This window comes from Octodon degus, unplaced genomic scaffold, assembly GCF_000260255.1.
Source record: "Octodon degus isolate 3935 unplaced genomic scaffold, OctDeg1.0 scaffold00238, whole genome shotgun sequence".
Classification (NCBI taxonomy): Eukaryota; Metazoa; Chordata; class Mammalia; order Rodentia; family Octodontidae; genus Octodon; species Octodon degus.
In genome coordinates this window covers 603491-630999 of record NW_004524814.1, presented here as the reverse complement: position 1 = coordinate 630999, position 27509 = coordinate 603491, and the positions used below count along the sequence as shown (strand labels likewise).

General features: G+C 37.5%; 2 protein-coding genes and 1 long non-coding RNA gene across 3 annotated transcripts in view; 2 read left to right on the top strand and 1 right to left on the bottom strand.

Annotated features, from left to right (window-relative positions):
• Positions 1-27509, top strand: part of Ap3b1 (adaptor related protein complex 3 beta 1 subunit) — a 294655-nt gene that overhangs the window by 206801 nt on the left and 60345 nt on the right. The window contains exons 21-22 of the mRNA XM_004645731.2: positions 2288-2360; positions 10404-10510. Of these exons, the coding sequence (XP_004645788.1) occupies positions 2288-2360; positions 10404-10510 (180 nt within the window). The remainder of the gene's footprint in view (positions 1-2287; positions 2361-10403; positions 10511-27509) is intronic.
• On the bottom strand, positions 2172-8299 carry LOC111813909. Its single transcript, XR_002819032.1, has 3 exons — positions 8190-8299; positions 2843-2898; positions 2172-2192 (listed from the first exon to the last, which is right to left on the bottom strand). It is a non-coding gene; the product is annotated as an uncharacterized LOC111813909 (long non-coding RNA).
• LOC111813908 (hemogen-like) lies at positions 22786-24514 on the top strand. The gene is given in 2 exon segments (XM_023706050.1): positions 22786-24145; positions 24342-24514. Coding segments are annotated over 2 exon segments (1485 nt in total). The 5' UTR covers positions 22786-22833.

Sequence of the window (27509 nt, the reverse complement as noted above, 5' to 3'; positions counted from 1 at the left end):
TTATCTATTGCTAATGTTGTATTTCAGTCACAGTTATTTGCTGTTCACAGAAAGTCAATGAAATTCTATCCTTTTGAAAGCCTTTTTTCTTTCTGTTCTGAGTTTCTAATAAGAGATTATACCAGTTTCACATGCAGTTCTGCTCTGTGTTGTATGTCACCTGATGTGTATTTAATAGATATTGTTACATGTTCTTGGCTACGGAGTAGAAAATAATGTATAGACTTGGCTTCAGCTTTAACTTTATCTTGATTTGATAGGTTTCTAATTTTTCAGCTGGGACGGTTACAGTTCCATAAAGACAGTCATGCACCATTGTAGCTTATAGGAAGCTACATTCTGTGCTCAGTGCTGCATTTTGATAGGTCACATGATGCTAAGCTCTTTTTTGTTATATGTTCTTTTTTCACAGGAATAATATTCCAGTTGAAATGCCATTTTCATTCTGAACCTGTTTGCATTTACAAACTTGCATTTACTTTTACATTTCAGCCTCAAAACTACCATTTATTTTTCCCCAGGTCTAGACAATGGTGTTCATTTCAAAAGTGGAGACAACACTACTTGTTTTGCTTTTAAATAAGGAATCAAAATTAAAACTTTAGTTTTTAGTAGCAGAAAGTTAATTTGAGAGTAAAGTCAGTGTGGTTTTTAATTGATGTTTTAGTTTATTTGCATGATTCTTAGTGTCAGTATAAGGGAAGCAAATAAGCATAATTAAAATCATTTTAAGATGTGACCTACCTTATACTGCCTTGTAAGTGCTCTTATTCTTATGTTTGCACTACTGTTAAGAGCTGCAGTACTGGAAAAACTTCTGGCGGTGGTTATGTACCTTTCACTTGAGTAGTACGTTTCCATAACTTGAACACTTTAAAAACATTCATATGAAACATAAGCACCCTACTCCTTTGGTAGATTACAAATTATTTGAAAGCAGGGATTATACCTCTCTGGGCTGTTATTTCCATTGCTTAGCACAGAATCTGATATACATCTAAAATTCTGTATACACCAAATGAATAAATTAATGAATATGGATTTTAGTGAAAACTTTTCTTTAATTTGAGGTGATTTCACTTAAAATAAAGAGCACAGATGATAAAACATAAATAACTTTGACACAGATAATATTTGTTTAACAACCTCCAGTGCTATTTATGACCTTAACTATACTTCTTTTAGGAACAAAAAGCTAAACTAATCTTTTCTGACTATCTAACCAAACTGAATATGGGTTAGATATTCAGGCATCTGGGTGTTGTATTCTAATCCATAGTTACATAGTTTTCAAAGCATAGTATATTGAATGAGAAAAATCTGTTGTAAGAGAAGCCCCACTTATGAGCAAATGTGTTTGAAATATTTATTCTCTGTACATAACAGTCAAGTAAATTGTTTCCCACCCACAGGACCAAGAAACTGGTAATGTCATTGATAGATTTTAATGAATACTTAGGGCAGAGAGGTCAGACACATCTGAATATTGAAATTAGGAGTACCTGGCACATGCCTGTCATATAGTATCAGCAAGTCTGTTGATGATTTAAGAGCTATGTGTGTTTTGCTGGGGCAATTCTTTTTCTTAAGTGAACTCATTCAAAAATTATTTTTCATAAAATTGAATTCAGAAAATTTCAAATTGAAAAGCTATATTACGTTTTTACATTAGCAAAATTGTCAGCTTATAAAACCATTATTATTGACCTTTAAATTTTCTTTTAAAATCCTATGTGATCTTTTTTTTTTTTTTTTTTTTTTTTTTGCGGAACCGGGGATTGAATTCAGTTCCTTGCGCTTGCCAGGGAAGCGCTTATTCCACTGAGTTATCTCCCCGGCCCCCCATGTGATCTTTAAATATAAAATATTTTAAAATAATTAACAGTGTGCATAATGGAAAGGAAATACTGTATGCTAATTCAGGCAGAAATTTTTATTCTGAAAAATGTTTTATGCAGTAAGACAGAGGCTTGATTTGTTTTTAAAACTAAGGGAAAAATATGGTTGTTTTATTTTTATTTTATTTTATTTTTTATGGTTGTTTTAAATGTTAGTACTGCTTCCTAACTTGGCGTGATGATGCATGCCTGTAATCACAGCACTCGAGAATCTTAAGGGAAGAGGATTGCTGTGAGTTCCAGGCCAGCCTGGGCTACAAAGTGAGCTCAAGGCCATCAACTGCACAGTGAACCCTGTTTCAAAAAGACAAAGAAAAAAAGTAAATATAATGCTTCCTAGGTTTTTAAAAACAAAACACAAAATAAATGAAATATATATTATTTTATAGGAGAAAGAAAAAAAACTAAACCAAGAAAGAACTTCTCTTACCAAAGATGTTTCACTTCTAGACCTAGATGACTGTAAGTATAAATTTTTCTGTATTATATTTATTTTTATAGTAACTTATTTACATGGCTCAAAATGTATTGATACCTTTTATAAAAGAATTTATAGATAAGTAAGGCAGGAAAATTTTGGAAATCAGTGGTAATAGAATCTTTTATCTGTTCATAGCAGTTCTGACTCACACAGATAAATACATGGCCAAATAAAATACAACAAATTTGTCCAGTTTTAAATATTTTACTTTAATAATTTATATTTGTTTTAAATGTTGATTTTGAGGATTGCCATGTCTAACTTAAGGATATAGATACAGAATTAGGAAAGAAAATAAAAATGGAAACCACCATCTTCCACTTCCAATTTTGGTGAGAATGGAAATGGATTATAAAACTTGGGAGACAGGTTGGCCCTGTGTGTATCACTGTTTTAAGTACAAAAAATCTACTTGTGAATCTTATAAATTTACTCAGCTACATTTTCAAAGATACATACTCACCTTTCTCCTTAAATTGCAAGAGAGATAGTAGAATTGGCTTTGTTCCTTGGCAGATGCTGCATGAGGAGAAGAGCAACAGGTGAGATTTCCTGAGTCCTGGGCCACTGTAGTCTTTCCTCAGGAGAAGAATGTGCTCCTTCATTCTGTAATAGTCTGCTCTGCATGTATTGTTTACATAGCCTGTCTCCAGTGGACATGGCGAATTCTTACTATAAAGAAATTCACATGTATCATACAGAGAAATACGTAGCATAGGGAAATTAAAAATAAAATTGAAGGCAAATGTGAATCAATTTTTACATGTTAGCAAAGATTTTTTCATTTTGATACCATCCAGGATACTTTATCTCCTCTTCATAGGAGTACAAAAGGGTATAGCTTTTTGAAGTCATTTTAACAATATGTCCCTAACTTAAATTGTGCATACTAGACCAAGCAGTTCTTCACTGGAAATTTATTTTACCAGTGAACTACAAAATCAGATCTTACTTCTTCCTTGTTTTAATACCTTTAATTGGATGTCATTTATTTTCCATTAAAGTTCTTGTTTCTTTTCACAGTCTCCAAGACACAGTCGATTCTGGCCTGCCTCTTACCTGTATTTCACATTACTCTGCCTCTTTGCTTTGTTTAAACTATGAGGCTCAGTGTTGCCAAGGGCTTGGTACTGTTGTCTCTTCTGAGAATGCTTCCCCAAGGTCTTTCAGTGGCAGATTGGGTCTGTCTTGCAAGTCCAAGCTCAGAAGTCACCCACTGTTACATACTGTTGTAGTCTGATCAGAGAGCCAAAATGTAATCTGGGTGATTCATATTGTAAGAGGAAAGATACATGGAGCACATGTAAAGAATGGAAACCTGTAAAGTATGCAGTTGTTAACACTTTGATTCTTTTTTTATGCAAGTATATTTTTATGTGTAGACACAGAAATTTTCCATTAAGTTCTTTGGGCTGGGGATGTAGCTCAGTGACACAGCTCTTTCCTGACAAGTATAAGACCCTGAATGGCATTCCTGGTACCCCCTCATTAAATTTTTTAAGAATTTTAAAGGTAAGATTCTTAAAAGGAAATTTTATCCTAAGCCACATTGTACAACTCAACATAGAATGTTTCACTTTTAATACTAAAGTATTTGAGATTTAAAAGAAAATGTTGTAGTTCTACATTTGTCAGAAATGACGAGTTCGATTGGTAGCGGGAGGGGAGAGCGGACCCCAGAGAGCCCTGAGCAGCCCCACCACTGCCGCCGGCCTAGTTAGCATCACACACCGGGAGGAGCCACAGCTGCCGCAGCCGGCCCCAGTCACCATCACCGCAAAGGTGAGCAGCGAGGCCGAGACCCAGCAGCCGCCCCCGCCCTCAGCACTGCTGACACCGAGCCCAGCACCACGGGTAGCAGCTCAGGGAGCTGCAGCTGCCTGGAACAAAAAGCTCATCACAAGGAAGATTTTGGGAACAGTAAAATGGTTTAATGTAAGAAGCAGATATGGTGTCATCAACAGGAATGACACCAAGGAAGATGTATTTGTACACCAGACTGCCCTAAAGAAGAATAACCCCAGGAAGTACCTTCACAGTGTAGGAGATGGAGAGACTGTGGAGTTTGGTGTTGTTGAAGGAGAAAAGGGTGCAGAGGAAGCGAATGTTACAGGCCCTGGTGGAGCTCCAGTCCAAGGCAGTAAATACGCAACAGACTGTAACTAGTATAGACGCTATCCACGTCGTAGGGGTCCTCCACGCAATTACCAGCAGAATTACCAGAATAGTGAGAGTGGGGAAAAGAATGAGGGATCGGAGAGCACTCCCAAAGGCCAGGCCTAGCCACGCTGGCCCTACCGCAGGCGAAGGTTCCCACCTTACTACATGCGGAGACCCTATGGGCTTCGACCACAGTATTCCAACCCTCCTGTGCAAGGAGAAGTGATGGAGGGTGCTGACAACCAGGGTGCAGGAGAACAAGCTAGACAAGTGAGACAGAATATGTATCGAGGTTATAGACCACGATTCCGCAGGGGCCCTCCTCGCCAAAGATATCCTACAGAGGATGGCAATGAAGAAGATAAGGAAAATCAAGGAGATGTGAGCCTCAAGGTCAGCAGCCACTTCAACATCGGTACCGTCGCAACTTCAATTACCAACGCAGACGCCCAGAAAACCCTAAACCACAAGATGGCAAAAAGACAAAAGCAGCCCATTGACCAGCTGAGAATTCGTCTGCTCCTGAGACTGAGCAGGACTGGTCTGAGTAAATGCCGGCTTAACGTCTCTACCATCATCCGGTTTAGTCATCCAGCAAGAAAGAAAGGAATAGAAAATTCCACCAATAAGAAATGAACAAAAGATTGGAACTGAAGACCTTAAGTGCTTGCTTTTTGCCCATTGACCAGATAACTAGAACTATCTGCATTATCTATGCAGCATGGAGTTTTTATTATTTTTACCTAAAGATGTCTCTTTTTGGCAATGACAAACGTGTTTTTTTAAAAAGCCTGGTTTTTCCCAATACACCTTTAAAGGTTTTAAATTGTTTCATATCTGGTCAAGTTGAGATTTTTAAGAACTTCATTTTTAATTTGTAATAAAAGTTTACAACTTGATTTTTTCAAAAAAATCAACAAACTGTAAGCACCTGTTAATAAAGGTCTTAAATAATTGTAAAAAAAAAAGAAAGAAAGAAAGAAATGACACTCTGAGGGAAAAAAAAAAAAAAAAAGAAATGACAGGAGCCTTTTTTTAAACAGGTTGTCAGCTCAGCAGATAATTATGGCTGGGTTGTTTGCTAAGAGCAAGGTTCTTTGCTGGGTGCTGTACTGGATACTAGAATTCAGTCGTTCTCTTCCACATACTACAGTCTAGTCATGGATACAGATGCTGGACAAGTATAATATGCATATATATACATTTATATGTATAAATGTACAAGTATTTTATATATCCATTTATATGTATATGACATACAGTGGAGATGCAAAATACAGTGAGGAAAATAGCAGATAAGAAGCTTCAAATTCCTGTAGAATAAGTATACCTGGTCTTGGCAAAAGACCAGCAGAGGACTTCTTACTGCACTGTCAGCTGCTTATCATCTAAAGTAGATTTTCACCACCCAGAGTAATCAGTTTACTGGTCAGACATTTAAAGTCACTCTTCAGTGGTTTAAGTCCTCACCTTGTGACAGCTAAGAGTAATCTTGAAGGAAAAGCAGACATATTCTTTATGTTTTATCTACACAGAAGTTTAGGTACACATTGCATACTGAGGAAACAAATACTAAGCATGCACCATTCAGAGTGAAGTACTGAGTATATATCTGAGATCCTAAATAAATATAGTATTGTCTGTACCCAAGGGACTGTACAGGGGGAATGGGAGGAGTGGGGAAGTCATCAGGCAGATTACCACATGATAGATGAGGTAAGAGGGAGCTAGGCATTGAGCACAGCCAGGACTCTTGAAGCCTACACCTCCTCCCAGGAACAGGATGCGCCCTGGGGCTGAGTTTCAGCAAGCATGAGCCAAGCAGTCAGGAAAGAATGAATGGAGGGTACCAAGTAGAGTGAAGACGTGGAGGAAGAGGGAAAGCCAGCTCTGCCCACAAGTGGTTATTGTCTCTAAGGAAGCAGTACAGGTAGCATTCTGCTGTAGATTGGCTCTATCACAAAGCCCTTCTGCAATTTTGAACAAAACTGTGTTTTTGTGGAGAGGGTATTATCAGGAGCATAGACCTTTATGTTTTTAATCAATTAAATGAGTTAATTTCTGTTTCATTTTTTATTTGTAAAATGAAAAAAATGGTATATCTTTTATGATTTCTGTAGATTATGGAGCTATATGACTGCTTCATGAACACTGTTTGATAATACACACACACAAAAAAAAAATTTTGAGCAAGGAGAGTATATGATCCATGCTCTATGATTAAGCTTGAAGATCACAGCATGCTGTTTTGGGGGTTATATTATACCTACAAATTAAAATACCTTAGAACTTCACATCATATTTTCCTAATGACATGATTATAGAGCAGCAATTCTGTTCTAATGTTTTTCTGTAGAAACTCTAGGTGTGTCATTATGGTTTTAGTAAAGTACCAGCAGCCAACAGTTACGTGCTTCAAGGGGAGCCTAGTACTGTGATACCACACTGTTGGGTAAGGTCTGGTGCAGATTGCAGAAGAGGTAACCAAGGAGATGATAGAATTAAGCTGTTTGAGTTCTAGTTCTCTTACTAGCTGTGTTACTTGGGCATTTTGCTTAATCTCTGCTTTCACTGTTTTATCTACAAGATTAAAGTAATATTAACTCTTTCTTATGGAGACTTTTATTTATATTTTAAGGTTTGTTTTGTTTTGGTGCAGGCTCTCACTGCACAGCTCAGACTTGTAGTGATCCTTCTAATTTCTGCCTCCCTAGTGCTGGCATTACAGGCATGTGCCACCATGCCCAGACTCTATCACTGGCTCAGTGCGCCTGGGGGTGAGGCCGGTGTGGCATGTAGTACCAGGGGTCAAACCCTAAGCAAGCACTTAGTCCACTGAGCTTTTCTGCCAGCTGGCCCTGGCAACTTACTTTTAAAAGAATTCAGTTAATACATGTGAAAACAGCACTTTCATTTTCACCTGGCATAGAATAAGCATTTGCTCAGGGTTCATGAGGATGATAACAGTGAGCAAGATAATATAGAAACAGTATCACATCACACTGAACAAGCTGAGTACATATTAAACCATTCTGTAAAGGAATTGTACTTAATTTTGAAGCAAAAATTTGTTAAGAAGGATAATTGTATAATTACTGTATTAAGTATGCTCTAGCAAAGAAAAATAGTACTTTGTAGAAATTTTAAAGTTAAAAAAAGATAAAATTAGCTTGTGATCTGAACCCTGGTTTAACATTCAGAATCTCTTCATTTGTGCATACCTCCTCCCACTTAGATTGGGATAGTACTGAGATACCATACTGTCACTTGCTTTTTTGTCTGTCACACAGCTTTTGCCCTCTTACTTGGGCTTCTATTTTGCAGAAATGATATTTAAAGCTTGTTTGGGGGGTGGTCTTAAGAGTGGAACGTACTCATACTGTGACTTTTCTTCTCTTGTTGGTATTTAGCCAAACCATAGTTGAAATTAGAAGCTGTTTCTTACTGTTTTTCATGCCTTACCTGTGAGCAGTTAACATTTTGAATGGGAATATAAATGGGCCAACAAATGAACAAACATGCATACAGAATCCATGAGATAAGTCACATTTTGCCAAGAAGGACAACATTGTGACCCAAGTTAGAAGAGCCAGCGTCTAATTCCCTAGTGTCTCTACCATTCACTTGTTGGTGACGGTGGTAAATCTTACCCGCTTCTGGGCCTCGGTTTCTGATGTCTGATGCACATGCTTTTTGAAGTCTTCGTACTGCTGTTAGCTTCCTTCCTTTCCTTTTCGCCTTACTCCTTTAAAGTCTTCCCCACTGCCAACCCCGTTTCTCTGACCTTCATTGTGTCTCTCACACTGTCATTGGTTAATCATTCTTCAGTACTGTATTCATTATGTTGTTTCTGTCTGGTAGATTTTTAATACTTTACTGTGGGCTACAGATTAATTCAGCTTCCTTAACTCTCCACTTTCCTACCTTACTTTCTTTGTTTACTCCATTCTGTCATCCAGCAATTAACTAGATTCTTTCGATGCTATCCTGATTTAAAATTTGGGCCTTATCCCTTCCTCTTCTTAAAACCTCATCACACTCTGGTCCCAGTGACCCTCCTGTCCTTACTGCTGCTGACTGTGCAGTGGTTTTCAGCCGATAACTGAGGAGCCTCTGCTATTGTAGCAGCATGTTGGCCACACAGAGTGAAGAGGGGATATGGGCTTCGTGCGTCATGCCTTCCTCTACTTCCTTTCCTTGTACATATAGGTTTTGTTTAAGGTTTCCTTTTAAGGTTTTCTTTTGTTGGCACTATCATTTATAGATTGTGTTATTTTTTTTTAAAGCATTCAAATTCCTTTTCTTAGTTAGATTGAAAGTTACTTAAAGATGGGAACCATATCTTAAACTTATCTCCCCTTTACTTTCTTGCTAAGTATTATTAACTTCATGAATTAGTATTTCTTCTGCCTAGTTTACAGGACATTGTGAAACTAAAATTAGAAAATGGTGCTTTAAAAATAATGCCATCTTAAGTGTTACTTTCTTTACAGTGTTTTGGAGTGAGGATTTGTTGGAAGCTAAAACTTTTTCCACTTTTTGTTTCATTCAGTAAATAATTGAATGTATTAAGTACTAAAAGATAGTAAGTTAAAGTCTCTTCACACAGACCAGAAGAAATAAAAACATTTAAAGACAAATCTGCGTTCTGTGCAAAGTAGTTCTGGAAGTTTGTTCAGGTGACCTATATTAGATGAGTCAGGTAGGGCTTTCCCTAAGGTGTTCTTGGAGCAGAAGTGGCAAGATGAATGAAACCTTCTAGGAAATGGAGTAAACTACAGATGGCTCAAAGTTGTGGAACAAAATCTTGGAAACTAGTATTCCTTAGAACTAGAGAAGCTAATGAAATTGGAGATAAGCTGGGCCTGAGATGTCTGGTATGGTGGCCACTAACCACATGTTGTTATTTAAATTTAAATTAAGTAAAATTAGCAATGTTTGTGTTTAGTCATCCTGGGTGTATTCAGAGAGCACATTAGGCATGAGTGGCCACCATGAAAGAAGCACAGATTCAGAACATTTCTGTTGTCATACGTCGTTCTGCTACACAGGGCTGAGCTAAAGCATGGAGAATTTTGTGTACTTGGTTAAGGCGTTGGACTTTGATCTTTCAAGAGCTGTGAGCCGTGAAGAATCTTTTCTTTCTTTTTTTTCTTTTTTTCTTTTTTTTTTTTTTTTTTGCGGAACTGGGGATTGAACTCAGGCCCTTGCACTTGCCAGGGAAGCGCTTATTCCACTGATCCATCTCCCCAGCCCCCGCTGTGAAGAATCTTAAGGAAATCACGTAATCTCATTTTCATTTTTAAAAGATTTTTAAACTTTTAGTTACCTGCTTCCAAGTACTTGCTTTAGAACAAGTAAAACATTTCTGTCAGCACATAGATTTGCTGACAAAGTGTAATTAAAAGGGAATTATATATCATGGACCACTAATTAATTAGAGTGGAGAATAAAATAGCAAAGTGACTTAAACATGCTTTTTAAGACCTCTGACTCAACTGGAGAACTCTCCTGAAAGCTATTGTGATTCTTTATATTGGTGTGGAAAAGTGTTTCTTCACGTTTTTCTGTTAGTGAAATTAACTGGGTGATTAATGTTATGTGATAAAAATTTTCAAAAACTATTACTCAAGATATTTATATCCCTATTTTGTTATAGGATTTACCATTATGTTTTGAAAGCTAAGACTAATAACTGCCATGACTTGGTAATAACTTGACTAAATCAAGATGTTAAATAGAATTGTCATACATTTATTAATCAAAGTAATTTAATTAGATTTACTAACAAAGTAAAAATGTTGCTTTCAATAATTTGAATTAAATTTTCATGCATATTTGCTAATTTGGGCCTTTTCTTACAGTTAACCCTATGTCCACTCCAGTTGCACATCCCACACCAGTGCTTTCTCCAAGCTTGATAGCTGATCTTGAAGGCTTAAATTTGTCAACTTCCTCATCTGTCATCAGTGTAAGTTATTTTTTAAATCACCAGCTCAGTTTTCACATGTTATTGCATCTTTTTTGTTTCAATGCAGATGATTAAAGTGGATTTTTAGTCTTGAATAGCTCTTCCTCTGACAAGTCCAATTCACAGAAGACCCTTTAATTTTTAAATGGTTTTTAAATTTACTCTACACAAATGATTATCTTCTCAATTTACTTCTTGTTAACCACATTTAATTATGTATACATTCTTCTCTGGCAGTGTTACAAATCTGTAATATACAGGAATCCTTGCCACATTGAGGTAGTCTGTACAGTGGTGTCACATAATAAAGATACGTTGTAGCAAATGCATCATTAGGTGCTTTTGTCGTTGTGAGAGCATCATACAGTCTACTTAAACTAAGACAGCAGTGCTGTCTGCAGTATAGTCTTACAGAAGTATCATCATGTATGTGGTCTCTCATGGTTTGAAGTGTCATTATGGGCTTATGACTAACGCTAAATACTGCAGTAAATTGTTGTTTAGAGGATGGGGTGTCACTCAGTGCAAGAGTTCATGGCCCTGGATCAGTCCCTAACACTAGTGCCCTCCGCTCCCAAAGTCTGTTTTGAACAACTTCCATTCCCATAATCATTTTATTACCACTACATAGCTCTTTGTTGTTGTTGTTATTGTTTATATAATATTTTTCTTTGTGTTTTTTTCATACTTTTATCTGCATGTATTGATATCTTTCTTAAAAATCCTTTAATAATTTTTGTGGGGTGAGAAGACTAGAAGTGAGGTTGAAGGTCCTGCTTTCAACAAATAATTTCAAAATAACCTGTCACATATTTAAAACTGCAGTCCTCTTTTTTGTGTTAACATGGTGTACCCACTACGCTTGCTTGCTTGCTTGCTTGCTTTATTTATTTATTTATTTATTTATTTATTTATTTATTTATTTTGCAGAACCAGGGATTGAACTCAGGCTCTTGCACTTGCCAGGCAAGTGCTTATCCTACTGAGCTATCTCCCCAGCCCCATACACTCGCTTTAAATCAAACTTACTGCCTATGATGTACAGTTTGTAGAGATGGTTGATTTTGGGTTAGGTTTATTGCCAGAAACCTATCAACTAAGAGAATAGAAGATAGTTGTTTGGCTTTGATGGGTACAAGAAGTGTGAGCAAATCTGGAGCAGCAGGTGGGTCCCAAGGCTGACACATGGCAATCTCAGGTGCCAGGGAGCTCCTCTGCCAAAAGTGGGGAGGAAGAGCAATAGGTCTTATACACTGTTAAAACATTTTCTCCTTCAGAGCAGTTTGATACACCAGGACCATACAGTGAACTGCTGGAAAGAAAGTGTATCTCACTGAGGAAATACAAGGAACAATAATGTGTCATACTGTTAAGTACACAAAGAGGTTCCATCTAGGCCCCCCAGAAGAGAGAACTATGTTTGGGGTTTTAGTTTGCCCGTCCTAGTACTAAAAGGAATAACATTAAAAGTGATGCGGAAGTATTGGAAACAACCAAATTTGTACAATTAATAAGTATTTGTTGAACATTTGTGTTGGACACTAAAGACAAAAGTGGTCATTGGATAACCTATCATGAAGCTTTTAATTCCTTAATTGGAACAGGAAACCCCTAAAAACTTGACTTCCAGGAAGAATTGGTTACTACTTGTGCTTTGGTATCAGGTGGCCAGGGTGCAAATCGGGCTTTACCACTCGCTAGATATTTGACCTTGGAAAATAGGTAAAAGTAGTAGCATTTATGCACTTCAGTTGTCTGTAAACATAAGCTACCTTATGGGATTGTTGAGATTAATGAATTGATAATACATAAACCTCTAAGAACAGAGATTAGTGCATTGTTGTCACTTGATAAACATTAACTAGTATTTTTGAAAGTTATATGATACATGATGATGGACCTGGGTAGATTGTATTTTTTTAAACAGTTCAGATTCTTACATTTTGTTAAGAAAAATGCAGTTGAGATCAGAAAAGCTTGTAGTAAATTTTCATTCATCACAAAGTAATTGAAAGATTTGCCCTCTTATACTTAGGGAAGACAAGCACTCTACCCAAGGATGGGCAGAAAAGAAGTGTCAAGTGTTAGAGCTAGAGAAAGTGTAGAATCCTAGCCCTCACCTCCAAAAGCTAGCAGCCTCCAAAATGAAGAGCAACAAAGAGTTACAAGGAAAGGAGCAACTTTAAAGAACAGGGTAGAACTTTCACAAGTCAGATCCGTGCGAATAGTGTGCAGTGATAAGGTCCCAAATCTCGCCACCAACCTTCAAAGCAATACTGAGCAAAGAAGAAAAATCAAGGAAATTTTAAGTTTTCTCATTATTTATATGAATTTGCAAAGTAGTAGGCTAAAGTTGTTTAAAGAAAAGAACCAAAACAAAACTGTCAAGAATTACAGCTTGCATATCATATTAGGTAGGGGATCTCAACTATAGAAACTTTTTCAGACTCTAGGTTGAAATGTATAGATAATTGGATACATCTGTAACTTTAAAGTAACGTTGCCTTAGTTGAATAGGAAAGAAAATAAAATAAAATAATTTATAATATATAATATTTATTGTGATCCTTACCTGTTTTTTCTCAGTAGGAAATTAGTCAGTAACATGCAAAATTGAAGTGTGCCTCTGTAAAGGGATGTGGTGCCATCTGTCGTAGTGAATGCTGTGCCCTGGGAGGGCAGCAGGCACTGGGATGTCAGGCATTGCGGCCTCGTCCTCAAAGCTGGTGGCCTCCTTCACTGCTCCTCTGTCAGGGGGTGCTCTAGACCAGATGCTCTTGCAGCCAGCACAGCCCCAGGCACAGTGTTCAGTCAGAGCTCTGCTGCTCTGAGGCAAGCCAGTTTAGCTTTTGCAGCTGAGGAGTTTTGTCCATCTGTAAAATAAAGACAATAGTCGTATTTCAAAGTTATGTTAGTATTTGAAAAGAGTTAACACACACTGAGTTTCTGTTATTTTTTATTGTTATTACAACTTTATAAAGGAAATAAAATATAACTTGAGAACTTTGTTGTATTGGTCAGGGTTTTACCTAGAGGAACAGATATATAAAGAACAGATATTAACACAAGATATACAATATATAAGGAATTACAGGATTGCCTTATGACAACCACAGAGTCGGATGAAGAAGCGTGCAGAGGGCATCTGCACACCCCAGACTGAAGAATTCAGTCCCAAGGTCTGAAGCTCACTGCAGTGCTCTGTGCAAGTCTCTGTCCATCAGCTAATGGAAGAGTCTGTGATCTGTGATCTGTGCTGCAAACCAGGAGATGAAGTCCAAGCCAAATTCAAAGACTAAAGTTCCTCTGAGGAAGTGGAACTTCCACTCCTTCCTCAGGTCCATTATATATGTTAGTCTTTTTGTGAGGAGTCACTCTGGGGTGGGCCCGTTGTGCTCTAGGGTGGCACCAGTCGCACCCCAGGGCAGGCACTGGTCCCACTCTAGGGAAGAATCAATTGTGCCCCAGGGTGGAGCCCCCACAACACAGAGTCAATCAGCCAAATTGACACAATGTGTCAACCACTACACTTTTGTTAAGCTTGTACTGTTAAGGTTACTTGTGCTCAAACATGAAAATAACTATTGAGTCCTACTTTTGTAAAAAGAGGCTACTTCTTAAAGAGCAAAACAATAAATAGATACAAAATAGCAGAACTAGTAGTTACCCATTGAGTATAAATGATTAAACAAAATATACCAGAAACCCAAACTAAATGCTGAGGAGTGGAAATAGTGAGGTGCTACTCATTTAATTTTTTTCATGGTAAGAAATCAGTCTGTAGTATGCAAAGTATTTTTAATCTCAAACCTCTTAATGGCTTACATTATTCAGAGAATATCTAAAGTTTTGGAAAGTGTTTAAATTCTTATTATTTAATGTGTTTAGTATAGAGTCTCACTACACAGATCGGACTGGTCGTGAGCCTCCTGTTTTCAGCCTCCCAAGTGCTGAGATTACAGGCACGCCACCATGCAGTCTCAAACCCTGTCTCAGCATGCTCCAGGGATGGGGCCAGTGCAGCAGGCTGGGGATTGAACCCCCGCCCCTGTATCTGCCTAAGCAGGCGCTTTAATCTGTTGAGCTCTCTGGCTGGCTTAAATTCCTAATTTTAATTATTGTTCTTTTATTAGGACACTATTATCATTTCACAAAATAGTTTGTTTCTCTGTATATTTGTCCATGTGTACAGATGTCACATTCACAGGGGCTAACAGTTCAGGTAGCATGATTTTTGGAACACTTATTGATTTGTTTTTCTGTACTTTTTATAATGTTTAAGTGTTTCATAGTAAGTATCAATTTCAAAACAGTGAATTGTTACTATGAAAATAAGCATAAGTACTAAAATAGGCAAACATACAATATTACAAGTCAGAATAATGACTATTCTTAGAATCAGTGCTTGTGGAGAACATGAGAGGAGCTTCAGGACTGCTGGTCTGGGTGATGGTTGTGCAAGTGTGTTCAGTTTATGAAAAATCTTTAAGTTTTGCAATTAAGATATGCGTGCTTTTCTGTATGTATATTGTACTTGAACAAAACATTTGTGGGCATGATACAAATGTATTTTTTATAGAAGAGGAAACATATTAGATACATGAAAATGTTCAGTAGTAGTAACCAATGAGAGCCGAGGCAGCAGACAGCAGCTAAACTGGTGATCATGCAGGAAAGAAGACAGGACACTTGCTGTGGAATTTACTTGAAATGCTGATTGCATCAAGAAGCTTGGAACCAAACATTCACTTAGGAATGTCTTCCCCCCACTTTTTTAATAATGTATTTAGTACAGGGTCTCACACAGATCGGACTCGTAGTGACCCTCCTGTTTTCAGCCTCCCCAGAGCTGGGATTATAGCTGTGTGCCACCGTGCCCAGTCTCATTGGCCAGCTCACTGTGCCCAGGGCAGGGCTGGCACAGCACATAGTGCCGGGGATCAAACCTCAGTCTCTGTGCTTGCCTCAGCAGGTGCTTAGTTTCCTGAGCTATTTCGCTAGACCGATGCCTTCCATTTTGCCTTCCTGTTAGTCTAAAGCACAGCCGTTGTATCAGAATTCAAATAAATTTTTGAAATTGTACAGCTCTATTGTATAGCTTCCTTTCAGGTGATTAAAGTGTGTACTTCATGTATTAAAGGGTACTTTATGTCAAAGTAGAAAGTATTTTAAAAAAGCATTTTGCCTGGACATTAGCAAAAGCTTACAGAAATCAATGTCCCTTTTTGGTGAGGGTCTCAGTGCAGTAGGCTTATACACCTCTAATCACAGGCAAGGATAAAATATATCTTTCTGGACGGCAGTTTGTTCATCTTTGTAAATAGCCATCAAATATGAAGATGACACAGTAATCTACTTTTTCTTCCAAGGAAATAATTAGAAAGTGTGGAGATTTATATTCATGTGTGTTGTAAACCTAAATGTCTAATGACATGAGAATATAAAGTACAGCAAAATTAATACAGGGAATTTTGTGTAGTTATTGTTAATTTTTTGTTACTTTAATGAAATGAAAAAATATAAAGTGAACAAAAAAGATACAGAAATGCTATGTGTATATATGTCTCAATTTTGACAAACTGTACTGTTGTGTCTTAAATACAGACAAAATGCAGTGATAGAAGTGCACCATAATTTTAAGTTTTTTTCTGAATGATCAGATTATAAGTGTATAGATTTTAGTTTTCTTCAGTATGTTTTTCAGTATTTTCCAAATTTTCTTTGCAATATATTTTTTAATTAATTTTATATTTGGTACAGAGTTTCACTATGCACTTCAGACTTGTAGTAATTGATCCTCCTGTCTCAGCACAGAGTACCCAGGCGGGCAAGATGTGTGGTACTGGGGATCGAACCTGGGTCCTTGCACTTGCCAGGCATGTGCTTGGACTGCCGAGCTATCTTCCCGGCCCCTCTTTGCAATATATTTTCAAAAGTGTTGTAGTAGAAATGGAACACACCTGTCTGCATGACTGTGATTCTTTTTTATTAACACAACTAGCTTATGTCTTTCTGAATGATCACTACTAAGTACTTGGGTAGTACTGAGAAAGTCATTTGATTTTCCATGTTTTATTTTAGCTGTAATATTTTTTGTGTACATGAACTTAAGATAGAATTTCAAAGCACTAAAAATAGAACTATGTCAGTAGAATTTTTAAAAGTGACCAAGAGAGCCAGGTATGGTAGTACATGCCTGTAGTCCCTGTACTTGGAGGATGATGCAGTATAATTACTTGAGCCAAGACATTGGTAGTGGACCTATGCCACTTGTGTTATTTTTTTTTTCATTTGTGACAAAAGTTGTTAATGTATGAATTATCTTTTCTAAACTAAAATTTCACTATTCAGGTTTAATTGCAATGTTTATACTTTGTGATAAATAAGTGGGTTTTGAATTGCAGTTTGGCATTTGTTTCTAAAAGATTGCATTCAAGACTAGCCAACAACCCAGTGAGACTCTGTGTTGAGAGGGAGTGAGGTAGGCAGGGAGGCAGGGCAAGTGGTGCTTCACTGACAAGACCAGATAAGGTTTCCAGGATGCACCAGGCACTGCCTGGTTGGCACCTTTATTGTAGAGAAGCTCAGTTGCTGAATTTGCTCTATAAAGTTCTGTACACCTAAATCAGGCTGTTGTACTCCAGAGAGCTTATTCTGCTGATAGTGTGCTAGATCTGCTCACAAGTGTTTCCATGAGAAGCAATGCCTTTTATAAAATCATTACTTAGTCGGTTTAGACTATAGTGGCAGTGTTGTGGTTTTGTTTTTAGTTTTATTAGCATAAAGTATTTTTCAGTCTATTATTAATGCTCCTTTGCCTAAATTATTTTGTGTCTGGGTTATAATTGGGTCAGTAATAACCATTAAATGTTAGTGTAGATGGCCTCAATTATATCATACATACTTATTTTACTTCTTTCCACAAACCTAAAAATACTATTCTTTATTTTAAAATTTGTTTTTTAATGTCCTTCATTTTCTTTATAAAAATGAATTATTTCTCTTTATGTTGTTCATGTCCCTAGTGATGAGAAAGCAGACACCAAACATGCATTCAGATTTTTGCTATTGTTTAATTCCCTTTATTCTGTATCCTTTTGCCTTTTTAAAAAATAAAATAAAGCAGCCTATTTATACACCATATGTGGTATACTTAATTTAATTATTAAAATGCATTAGGTTGGACATAGTGGTCCATGCCTGTAATCCCAGCACTCAGGAGACTGAGGCAGAAGGATCACCATGAATCTGAAGGCGGCTAGTCTGGGCTACTTAGTGAGATCCTGTCTCGAAACATCAATGAACCAACAAACCAAATAAGTACACAAGTAAGCACACATGTGTCCATAAACATGTTCCCTATTTTCTTATTCCATGATTTGCCTGGCAAATCTTCATTGATTAAAAAAAAAAAATCTTCATAGATTGTGCACTGTAAGCTGTGCTTCATTCATGTTTAATTTTTGTAGATTCTGAACTTTAAAAAAGTTCAGATCAGTGAGAGTTTAGCAGTGCAATTTTAATTTTTCTGATTACACAAAAAATAGTAAAAGTTCTCTTTGAAAGACATATGTAATAAATTTATACAGTTTGTTTAGATTTTGTTGCAGAGAAAAATATTTCCTCATATTCACATTTACCTGATCATGGATAGTAACTTTTTCAAAAAGAATTAATTGGCTGAAAGAGATTCAGAAAAGAATTTGCTACAGGATTTGTCTTTTTGAAGCTGACCACAGAAGAGCTGACTTTTGGACCCCTCAGCCCATGTTCCTGGGTGTGGCCGGCTGCTTCCAAAGCCTGGGAACTCTTAGAGAAATAGGTAAGGCACACCTGTTCCTTACAGTGTGTGCTATGCATAAAAGATAGTGAGATTCTCTGACACAAGCACACACCAAGACTCCTTGACATGACTTCATTTCATTGACTTCAAAGGCATTTCTAGTATCAAACACCATATGACCAGGTTACAGGACTAAGATTACAGATAACAGCTTAATAAGACATAGTCCCTTCTTAAAAGAGCCCATGGTTAAGTGAATGAAACAGACCAAGAAATGACCAAGAAATATTACCTCTCTACAAGCCCAAAAAGGGTGTAATTGTGAAACAAGCACAGTTAGTAAAGAAACGGCAAGTCCTGTTAAGGTTTGTATCTAGGTGTCCCCTAAAAGCCTCATGTAGTCACGGGGGTGGTCTTCTGCGGGTTGTGAGTTCTACACCAGCCTGGATATAATATAAGGTGGGGCTGGCCAGCTGCTGCAGCCACTACTCCTCCCTTTGCTCTTTGCTGTCTTCTGCTGCCATGAACTGCTGTCCTATTCCACATGGCACTTGCCTTGGAGTCAGTCGAGTATGGACTGAAACCCCCATGAACTGTGAGCCAAATAAACCTTTCCTTCCTTAATGATGGATATTGGCTATTTTATCCCAAAAAAGAGAGAAAGGGAGGGCTTGCCAGTTAGCTCAGTTGTTTAAGCACCTGCATAGGCAAACCCAGTCAGGCATGGGGGACCAAGGTTCAATCCCCAGCTCCACATGCCATGCCAGACCTGCCCTTAAGGCAGCTTGAGCCAGCCAAAACAAAATCCTTCTTAAAAATGAGATAAAAGTAGCCAAGACATCATGTATCTTTTGGGGCTGGAGAATGGCTTTTGCAAATCATGCTTTTACAAATCAACCAAAGAACTCCTGGAATCTCAAGTGATCATTAATTTGCAGACAACTGGGGCAACTTTGCAAAGCACTATCTCAAAGTTTTAAGAGGGCTGGAGTAATCCCAGTACTTGGGAGGATGAAGCAAGGCCCGCCTGTACTCCATCATGAGACCCTGTCTCAAAAACACTAGAGGTTTAGCTTAGTGTAGAGCACTTGCCTGGAATGCAGGTAATATAGGTTCAAATCCAGCATCACATAAAAAGAAATAGCAACAAAAAAAGCAAAAGACCAAATGAAAAGAGCGAAAGAAGGGACTGACAGAGCTGGACATCAGGAAATCCCACTTACTGAGAAAAAGAAACAAATAGTGCTGTAAGTGCTGTGCTACTAGAAGCACACATTTTCTAATTGCTCCTGATGACAAGGATCTCTTAGATCTGAGACTTTAAAACTAAGTCTAGAATAAGTAAGAGCTTGTCCAGCTGACTGGAGTAAAAGGAGGCATTGTGGACAGAGGAAATGCTGTGTGTAAGACCTAGAGCATGAAGGAGTGGTGCAGCAGTAGTCGCTGAATGTGGCTAGAAAATAGCTTGTGTAAATTGGAATGATTCTCACCCTGACTAACTATATATACTGACACCTGTGAACTAACCAACTGCACTGAAGATGGCAATTTGTAATAGTAGGTGCATGCTTGGAGTGCCTGTCGTTCTGGTCTTCTGAATACGAGCTGCTTGTCATGACGTGCCAGCTGCTGCTGTGCTGTCTCTCGGGTAGATGATTGTTCAAAAAGAAGGGGGTAGTGAATGAAGGCAGGAGACAGGAAAAGGAATATTGTGGGACTGTCCTGCTACAAGATTGTATATGGTTAGATTTCTGGACTTATGTGTAAACATAAGAATTACACAATTCTTTATGCCTATTTTTAAAATATATTTTAATTTTTCAAATACTTTTTCATCATATTCTGTAAGGAGTTAAATTTCAACATATCAATACTTGATGAAAAGTACCTGTTCCATGTTATGCCTAAGATGTTTGATATTCAGACAGATAGTGAGGTTAAACTTCACAGCCTAGATTGTATGGTAATAACAATAAGCTTCTCTTCTGGAGGGTTAACAACGTAAGTTTGCAGACCAAAATTAGAGAAAAAGGAGGTATACAGGGAAAGCCAACATTTTGGCCCTAGCCTTAAGGTCAATTAAGACTCAGGACATATGAGAAATTGTACTGTAACGTCATGTACCTCGGTAGTGTCCCAAATTTTCTGATCAAGGAGATTATGGGGCCAAACAGGAAAGTGATCGATGATGTAGATAGAGTGTGCCTAAGGAGAGTCACATGGAGAGAAAACATTCTCTCAGGCTTTCACAGAGAGCACATTGGCCAAGCAATGTCCATGACTCATCCACATGGCTGACGCTGACAAAGGATCTACAATCTGAGGTACAGGATCTCAGGAAAAATCCTGAGGGGATTTCACTGACCTTCTCAGACCCAAAAGCTACAACTCTCGTTGCATAGGTCTTGCTTTATCTTAGTCTTAACCATCCAGCAGAAAAGTATAAAAACAAAGTATAAGAAGTAAAGCCATGCTGTTATGTTGAGCTGGAGGGGACTCAGGTCAACAATTTCTGACATTGCCAGTCAAGTGGAAGACCCAATACTATTATGGACTATTGGACTCTTAGAATATTTTGCTGAGTTAAAACACCTGTATACTCAAATGATCGAACTAAACAAAAGGGATACAGATGAATGTCCATTTTGTATCTGTGTATTCAAGATGGTTAGGATAGATATGTAGTTACATTCTCTTAATGAATAGAGGGATTTGTTCTAATAGTGTTTGTAAATAGGGTGTCATGTCTGCATCTTGTACAGCAAATAACCACTAGGAAGAGAGTATGCAATATGTTAATTATTGAAACTGTCCTACCAATTTGATTTGAAACTGTCTCATTGCTATTTGTTTCTCAATACAATTATGGAAAAAATAAAAATAGTAAAAATAAAATAATAAATAAATAAAATTTAAAAAAAAGAAAATAGCTTGTGTAGGTGAGAATAACCAGGTCTCATAGCAGAGAAGTGTGCTGGCGATGCCTTGCAGTTGGGAAATTGTAGTAATGATTTGTTAATTTGTTGCTGTCTAATCCTGTCATGTCCTGGCACCTATAGAAAGACAGCAGAGCTTGTAGTATGCTTTGGAATAGGCAGTCTCGTGAAGAATGTTAGAGCTCCAGCTACTACAAGTGCACATGGCCTTCCTGACAGCTGGAGGGGAGGGCATCATAGCACACTGGCGACTTCTTTAGTGAGGAAGTTCTGACTTGACCGAAGTAAAAATGACAGACTTTGTTCTTCCAGGGATCACAGTCCCTAAGGAAGACACTCCAGCTCTCTGCTCTCCCTGGAGGTCAAGCTGATGATATTCAATGGCCCCAGTCCCTCATCACATAGCTAGTCTGGCTTGGCCAGTCCCCATCCTTGTTATCTTAGTATAAGCTACCTGGAGGCCTACCAGGAGTCACTTCAGTGGTATAAGTGATCAGATGCGGACCCAAAGGGGCCACAGAGAATAACAAGAAAGTTACTTCTCTACTGGAGTAATTCCAAGGGTTCAGGGTAACCTCACAAGAACCAGACAAAACCCCAGTGTCTCTCCAGATAAGACCAAATTCCTTAATATATATCCATTCAGATTTTTATTCAGGCCAGACTATTTTGCCAGAGAAACATAGTGAACAGGATAGACAAGGCACCTGCCCTCATGGAGTTTGCACCAAGAGTGAAAATAGAGAACAGTGGCCTTGATGGTATGTAATTACAGTTTCCTATGTGGTTTTATTTTTGTAACACCACTTCGTCTATTTGAAATTTTGTAGAGACACAAGTTGTCACTGTGTGTTACCATTTCTTTGATGATGAGCATAAAGACTAGCTGACCACCAAGGTCATTTATGTACCTTTGCACCTTTGTAGTTTGAAAACTAATGAGTCATGGTGTTTCACTAATATGTGGGCTCACTCTTAAAAATGATACTATGTGTTTTCTTCTGTGGTGGAGAACTATCTCTTTAACAAAGAACAACTTTTTAATACTTTTAAAAGTTAAAGTAGTCTCAAGCTCCAGGCTAAAAGACATGTCCAGCTATGACCACATTCCTTTGGGTTTAGAAGAGGATGAAATTATAAGTCAAAATTAAAAATAATTTTGTCATTTTAAATTTGGGGAAAATCCTTTATTTGTTCTGATGAAAATGTCAGTAGTCATGGAACTGTGGTAAAAATAATGAAAAATCACTGGCGTGGGTCTGCTTAAATTGAAAGCATTTTTAATTAAAATTTGACAGTATTTTGTGCTACTGTAGCCTAGCCGAGTCCCATCTTGTTCTTTTACTCAATTCTTTTGTGTATGAATTGCTTTAATTTTTAAATTAAACTTTAAAGTGAGTCATCCTGCTGCTTGATCTTTTTATTTCTACACTGTTTAAGAATCTCACAATCTTGGCTCTTGCTCTTTGCCGCTGCCATGAAAGTTTGCCCTCTGCCGTGTGCTGCTCTGCCTGGACCCAGCTGAATATGGACAGAAACCTCCAGTAACTCTTTTAGGCTGCTTGTAGAAGCCAGACCATATACTAGGAAGGTACTGCAGCAAGATGGACTTGGGAAAGGATCAGTCTCATTTGCAACTCCATCAGACACCTGACCATCGTCAAAGAGAGACCTTTGGTCCAGAAATCATTGGAACTTGGAGTTTGCGGAACCGAGAACAACTCAGAAAAAGAAAAGCTGAAGCACAAGAAAAGCAAACTTCACAATGGGCATTTGGAGAACAGAAAAAACGCAAGTGGCAGAACACAGGAAGAGGAAATCAAAGAGGCCGGAAGAGACAACAAAATGCAGAGCCAAAGAGAGAGCACCAGTCACAAAGAGCAAAGGAAATTGTGGAGAAAGCATCGGTACCTACAGAGAAAGAAAATGAGCCTCCTGGAAGAGCAGCTGAGGCCCCTGCTTTGGTAACTTCCTCCAAAAACACTATGCCTGAGGATCAGTCTTCTGAACTACCTCTAGAAAGCATTACTCATGATGAAAATTCTTCTTAATACCAAGAAATAGTGGCACAAAACTGTGGTTCTGAAACATGCCAACATATGGCTGAACCTGAAGACCTTGCTCCTAAAACCTACCAAGAGATATCCATACTTCAAGACTATTCATCCAAAGTATATCAAGATGTGGCTCAGCCTGAAGTCCTTGCTCCTAAAACACGCCAAGAAATAGCTGTGATTCAAGCTCACCCTTTCAAAATATGGCAAGATGTAGTTCAGTCTGAAGTCCTTATTCCTAAAATGTGCCAAGAAACAGCTGTGCCCAAAGCCCCCTCTACAACCTGTGAAGTTGTCACTGACCAAGAAAGATGTGCTCCTGAAGCAGCCCTAAAAGTGGAGGTGCCTCAGGACGGTCCAGAGGACACAGACCCATACACAGCTGAGCCAGAGAAACCCACTTTGGGACAAGACCAAGCCGGGCCAGAAGGCTTTCTTCAATCACAAAAAATAGCTCTGCCTAAAGACCTTTCTTTAAAAACATATCAAGAAACAACTGAGCCTGAATATTTTTCTCATGAAACATATAAAGAAGTGAGTGTGCCTAACAGTTCCTCTCATAAAATAATCCAAGAAACACTGAAGCCTGAAGGATGTTCACCTGAAATAAACCAAGAAACACTGGAGTCTGAAGAATATTCACCTGAAATAAACCGAGAAACCCTGGAGCCTGAAGAATACTCACCTCAGACTAACCAAGAAATACCTGGGCCTGAAGACTATTCGCCAGAAACCTACCAGGAGATACAGGAGCCTGAAGACCTCTCTATTAAGACATATAAAAATGAGAATGTGCCAAAAGAATACCTTCCAGAACCATATCAAGAAACAGGCAAGGCCCAGGGCCAGGATTCTAAAGCACATGGAGGGCTGGCGAGATGGCTCAGTGGTCTAAAGCACCTACTTAGAACAAGCTAAGCTAAGCAAAAGCACAGCGACCGCGGTTCTAATCCCCAGCACCACATGCCAGCCAGCCCCGCCCCCTGGTGGGCTGAGCTGGCCACACACACACACAAAATAAATAAATAAATGAAAAAAATAATAATAAAATAAAGCACATGGAGAAGATGCTGAGGATGTACATACTATTCCTCAAGGAGGCGCTGTTCATAGCAACCCCACAGAAATGAAAGAAAAACCCAAAGTAGAAGAACCAGAAGTGCCAGCAGTTCCACATGTTCCTCAAGAGATTGGTCCAGAAAACGATGTGTATAACTATGTTTTGTTTTAACAGTGTTCAACCATAAAGTTGTAATCCAGTGGAATATACATCTTAATATTTTGTCTTTTTTGCAAGCTATTGTAGAAATAGCTGTAATTTTCATTAATAATTTAACTTTGTCTTTTTTCCTTTTACAGAACATACGTGAGAGGACTAACATTTTTTTAAGGATCTAAAGCAGATAATATCCTCTGTGTGTGCATGTGTGTCTGTGTGCATGTGGGTGTGTATATGTGTATGTGGCAGGGGAAGGGAAGAGAAAGATAAGGGAAAGGGGAAGGCTGAATAATTTTTTCCTCTATTAACAAACATTTAATTCTTAGGAGCAAAAAAGTGGTTACATTTTTTTTAATTTTTTTTTTAATTTGAAAATTTTGTTGATGGGCAGATAGCAATGGGACAGTTTGTATCGAGTCGGAAGTGCAGTTTTGGCGAATAGCACACTGCATATGTTCTTCTTGGTGGTTGATTTCTGTACAAGATGTGGACTTGGGATCCTATTTGCAGGCACCATTGAAACAGATCATTCTGTTCATTAAGAGAATGCAACTGTATATCTATCCCAACCACTTTTTTTTAATTTGAAAATTTTATTGATAAACAGCAATGAGATAGTTTCATATCAAATCGGAAGTACAGTTTCAACAAATATACATTTTTAAGTATATAGTTTTTTGTCAACCTTGTTCAATTATTGATAAAATAGCATTTTAGCCATGCTTTCTTTGGTTCTTTTAGCTAATTTGAATACATTTTATTCTGGGACTCCTTAAAAGATATTTTAGAATGATGAATGTGGTTTACTTTTTGTATTTGAATTTGGGTTTTCTACTTTTCACTTTTTCAATATTGTATTTCTGCAAAAATGTACATTAAACTATTATGACATGCTTAAAAAAAAAAAGAGAATCTCACAATCTCTCTCCTAGCTGTAATAGCCTATTTTCATCTGCTCCTCTCCTAGTCATTTCAAGGAACTACTTTGTAAAAAAGAAATTAGCCAAGCATGGTGGTACGTGACTATAATCCCATCATTATGGGGAGCTGAGGCAGGAGGATCACAAGTTCAAGGGGATGGCACTGTAGCTCAGTGTGAAGGTCCTGGGTTTAATCCCCAATGTATGTAATTGTTATTCATTGTCAGTTGCAGATTTTTAATTGCAAAACATTTTTAATTGGTTTAAACAGTTACATGCCACTTTAAATCAACTGCTACTACAGTTCAAGTTTTGTTGCATCTGCTGAGTTGTATTTCCAATAAAGAATACATTTTTCAGAGTTTTAGTGTCTTAGATTATTTAATGTCTTAGATTAAATAATAATGAATTTAAGACAAGTTAGTGAGGTTAACTTCCATTACCATTGTTCCTCTAAAAAAATACATAGCCGATCTGTTTGTATATAGTATGGAAAATTGATAAATCTTATTTTAATAGTATTAAAAATCTTAACATGAAAAGCCTGACCTAAACATGGAAAATATTATTGTGATACTTAACAAAAATTTCTCTTCAGAAGAAGAGAAAATGAATTCAGCTGTAGGGTACATTCCCAACTAATACTGAGAAATTAATCTATTACCAGTGACAGAGAGCATGAAGTAAAAATAAATCAGTACAGTATATGACCTTAACACTAAAGAAAAGTGAAAACCACTTATCTGGTTCTATACTAGTCTTGGATTGTTCATGCCATTCAGGAATGTAATTGCATATAGTTTTTATAAGCCTATCAATCAGGATTATTTCTCTTAATTTTGCAGCCATTCCATATTACTAAATTTAAAAATATCTCCTCTAAATGTTAATACTGAAGATTTGCCTAACACTTTGGCTCAAAATAAACATATATCAAAGAAGACAATAAAAAATTGCAGCATGTTCTTCTTAAAATGCATACTTCAAAAAGATAGCAAGCAAATGTAATGCATGCCAGCTTTTGGAATCCTGATTTCTTTTTCTTTTTTTTTGAAACAGTTATTTTCTTTTTTAAAAAATTAATTGTATTGAGAAACAAATAGCAGTGAGACAGTTTCAAAACCAATTAGTAGGGGGATCTTGATTTCAACAACGCAGTTCTGTAAAGAAATAGGAAATAAATAGTAGAAAAGATGTTTTAGGGTAAGTTAACAAAAAAACCTTTTTGTTTTGGAGTAGATATAATTGTTTGGTTGGTGTTTTGTTTTTTTTTTTTAATGTATTTGGTATAGTGTCTCACTATGCAGCTCGGACTAGTAGCAATCCTCCTGTTTTCAGCCTCCCCAGCACTGGGATTGCAGGCGTGTGCCGCTACATTCAGTCCCAGTCTCAGGACAGGGCTGGTGTGGCATGCAGTGCCAGGGATTGAACCCCAGTCCCTGTGCTTCTCTAAGCAGGTGCTTAGTCTGCTGAGCTATCTCGCCAGCCCCCAAACAAATTCTAGATATAATTTCATCAATAAATGATTTATGTTTCTAAAAAACACTTTAAAAGAAAACTTAAAATACTGTTATATCTACTCATTAAAATACTATTATACCTACTCCAGAGGCTGGAGTAGGTATAATAGTATTTTACCAAATACATAAATTAAAAAATATAAAAAATAAGAAAAGTAGATGTTTTCAAGTGGTTTAGAAGTAGAATAAAAGATTGTATACAAGTTATTAAACAGATTGGCTAAGTTTAGGGTTTTTGTTGTTTGGGGGATTTTTGGTGTTAGGGATTGTTTTATTGGCTCTCTTAGCCCCAGTGCTTAATACATTTTAAGTGCTCATCAAGCATGTTTAGATGAATGAAATTAAACTTTCCCATTTTCTAGCTTCATTGTTATGGTAGGACCCATTAACACTGATGTCATCTTAAAGAACTCTGTTGCTAATATGTTTAGTACATAATTGAAAGAATCGGGGGCTGGGGAGATGTCTCAGTAGAGTGGGCCTGAGTTCAATCCCTGGTTCCGCAAAAATAAATAAATAAGAAAGAAAAAAGAATGATTCCCATCAAGCACATTGATCATTGATATA